Below are 3,620 nucleotides of genomic sequence, written 5' to 3'. Positions count from 1 at the left end.
GACTGGTGCGGGAGTGTGAGAGGACTTCCAGAAAACTGGCAGACATCTTAGCCAGAGAGGATCGTTCATTTTTGTCAACCTGGAACGACCATCACTGAACAGAGGTGGGTGTCTATGACATCTATCAGCCGCTTACAATGCAGCCATCAGCATTCTGATTCGGATTCTATGATGATCCATGAGAGGATAAATACTTGATACTCCCTATTAGACAGACAGAACTGAGGATGCCTTTCGGATGAGAGGCGAAACGTCTTCAAGACTTTTCAAGCAAGTCCAGTTGCTCTCTTCTACCAACCACAGATTACTGTAGTCTAACACATTAGTGCAGAAATAAATAAGCAGTAAATAAAACAGTTATGAAGCATGTGGGCCTCATGTTTGCTGGGATTCATCCTGAATCTTAATAGTGGTTGAATGAATAAAATGGTAAGTATTAAGTTATGTGCATAAATAATTTATGATAGTCTACTATAACTAGCCAGTGTATTTCTTTATTTGCTGTTTGCTTTGAAACCATAGCTATAAAGTACCTATCAGGCATGTGTGTAGGAAGTGTGAGAATATGTATGAAATCTTCAGCTGTTAAGAGACTGATAGGATCCCAGCAGAAAAATACTTCAAGTTAAAGAGATTCTAAACTATTTTACCAGCAACTGGAAAACAAATAAACCATCGCTCACTGTGCTGTTTTCTCCACTAAATTACCTTGTATTCATGTATTATATATTGTATATTATAATATATTATATAAGGGAAAAAAACATTCAAACATACAAAGCATAATTATGCATAATCAATTCTGAACATAATGAATTCACTTTTGATGTAATTTCCATTTAAGTTAAAATATCTTCAAAATAAACAGTTGATATCCCAACCATTTTATATGTCCAATAAAAAAAGAAACACCAATTCTAAATTTAATGGGGTTTAAATGTTTTTTGACTGCACTGCATTTTTATTGTGTGGAACAGTTACATCTTAACCATAAAATTGGTGCAATTACCCATTTATATTTGTGGGGGAAAAAAGCAAGATTTTAGTCATTTAAAATAATAATTTAAGAATATGTTCCTGACACTATGAAAAAATGTTGAGTGTTGTATCTCAGTTATTTTTAGCATACACCAAGTCATTAATTTACAGAGTCACTTATCAGACTTGAGATAATCTTTAGGTCCCAACTGTTGATTGGTTCATATGGAACTACTGGTTCGCATAAATAGGAGTGTGAAGTGAGATCCCCATCATCGGCAATCAACAGCCATCATGAGGTCTCTGGTCCTGCTTTTGCTTGTGGGAGCTTGTTGTAAGTATAATCCTCTTTTAAAGACTCCAGGGCAGTATGATCTAACAGACAACCATAATAATGTATTTTGATAGACAATATTTTATTTTATTTTATTTTGTTTTATTTTTTGCATATAGTTGCTCTGGAGGATGACAAAATTGTTGGAGGGTATGAGTGCCAACCCCACTCCCAGCCTTGGCAAGTGTCTCTGAACTCCGGCTATCACTTCTGTGGTGGTTCTTTGATCAATCAGAACTGGGTTGTGTCTGCTGCTCACTGCTCCAAATCGTAAGTGATTTATGTTATGATTAATTAATTAGTCATGATGAAAAATACACCTCTTGAACACAGAACCATTTCCCTCCCATCTCTAGTCGTATAGAGGTTCGTTTGGGTGAACACTACCTCAACGTTGATGAGGGTCATGAGCAGTTCATCTCCTCCTCCCGTGTCATCGTCAATCCCAACTATGACTCCTGGAACATTAACAATGACATCATGCTTATCAAGCTGAGTCGACCTGCTACCCTGAACAGCTATGTGCAGCCTGTGGCCCTGCCCACGAGCTGCCCCCCTGCGGGTACCAGGTGCCGGGTCTCTGGATGGGGAAACACCATGAGCCCCAGTGAGTACAGACTTTTATCATTAGCCCTAGGCAACTTGTTTGTGAAAATGTAGCAGATGGTCTTAAAATGCAATTTAAACTACAAGGAGTAGGAGTTTTATGTCTAACATACATGAAGATGTGACAACATTGTGTGGAAGTATCCCAACACTGACTCATTTTCATTTCTCTGAAAGCAATTTTTCAAATTTGGGGAGGAAAAAAATATTTCCCAGTTGCTTTCTATTTGTATTTTGGATTGTAAATAATATATTCCTGTTTGAATGCTCTTTACTTATGTTGACTCATTTTGGAAACTTGCTTGCAGCTGCTGATCGCAACAAGCTGCAGTGTCTGGAGGTCCCTATTCTCTCTGAAAGGGATTGTAACAACTCTTACCCTGGTATGATCACTAATGCCATGTTCTGTGCTGGCTACCTGGAGGGAGGCAAGGACTCTTGCCAGGTAAAATGAGATACTGCTGCATTATAATTATTTCTTTTACAACAAGCAGAGAGCACAACATTTACATTTTAAAACCTTATATGCAATAAATTTTCTCATTCTCATCTCATTATCTCTAGCCGCTTTATCCTTCTACAGGGTCGCAGGCAAGCTGGAGCCTATCCCAGCTGACTACGGGCGAAAGGCGGGGTACACCCTGGACAAGTCGCCAGGTCATCACAGGGCTGACACATAGACACAGACAACCATTCACACTCACATTCACACCTACGGTCAATTTAGAGTCACCAGTTAACCTAACCTGCATGTCTTTGGACTGTGGGGGAAACCGGAGCACCCGGAGGAAACCCACGCGGACACGGGGAGAACATGCAAACTCCACACAGAAAGGCCCTCGCCGGCCCCGGGGCCTGAACCCAGGACCTTCTTGCTGTGAGGCGACAGCGCTAACCACTACACCACCGTGCCGCCCGCAATAAATTTTGATTTTCTTTTTCATTCAGGGTGACTCTGGTGGCCCTGTGGTGTGCAATGGTCAGCTGCAAGGTATTGTGTCTTGGGGCTATGGCTGTGCTGAGAAGGATCACCCTGGTGTCTATACCAAGGTAAAATAAGTTCTACCTGTTATACTGTGATCAGATATGCTATACATCATGTACATCAAATGTTTCTTTTACACAAACAATCTTCTCACTCTGCCTCTAGGTCTGCATTTTCACCAATTGGATTACCCAGACAATTGCCAACAATTAAATCTGCTCCAGCCCTCTGAAGACAATGCAATATCATTCTGCAAAATCCAACATCTGAGATTGTTAAAATAAAACTTCCTGAATTAATAAAACTATATTGTACGATCCTTCATTCATCAAAACTTGATTTTCTTTCATGAAAAAAATCACTGTAGTCATGTATTTGGATAACTTTACCCTGAAAAACACATTTTTCCTTTTTTTCATCACAGTACACACTGTTCCTTTTGTTCATCATATTGAGACATTGTAAGCACAATTACAATGGAATTTATTTGGAGAAAAATTATTACAGTGATTTCAAACATAAGGGATTACAGTCAAATGATGCTGCTAGCTCTAAAAACAAATGAGCAAGAGCTTTTCTCCTACTCATTTTACAGCAACATTCAATGTCATATTAATGAGAAATTGTATGTTGAAATAGTGGAGAACTGCAAACAACAAAACTCTCTGTCCATGCTGAAACGTACAAAGAACACACATCTGTCAAATCATTCTACCT

At 39.1% G+C, this 3,620-nt stretch overlaps 1 protein-coding gene across 1 annotated transcript; it reads left to right on the top strand.

The window, feature by feature from the left end:
• Positions 1–1,272: 1,272 nt before the first annotated feature.
• On the top strand, positions 1,273–3,116 carry LOC132883800 (trypsin-2-like). The gene is made up of 6 exons (XM_060917823.1): positions 1,273–1,312; positions 1,432–1,582; positions 1,669–1,919; positions 2,227–2,363; positions 2,867–2,968; positions 3,069–3,116. Exons 1-6 carry the CDS (start codon positions 1,273–1,275, stop codon positions 3,114–3,116), a joined length of 729 nt encoding a protein of 242 aa, XP_060773806.1.
• Positions 3,117–3,620: the final 504 nt, after the last annotated feature.

The sequence above is a fragment of the Neoarius graeffei genome, chromosome 3, assembly GCF_027579695.1.
Source record: "Neoarius graeffei isolate fNeoGra1 chromosome 3, fNeoGra1.pri, whole genome shotgun sequence".
Lineage (NCBI taxonomy): Eukaryota > Metazoa > Chordata > Actinopteri > Siluriformes > Ariidae > Neoarius > Neoarius graeffei.
The sequence above is the reverse complement of the archived record's forward strand: the minus strand, read 5'-3'. Positions and strand labels throughout refer to the sequence as shown.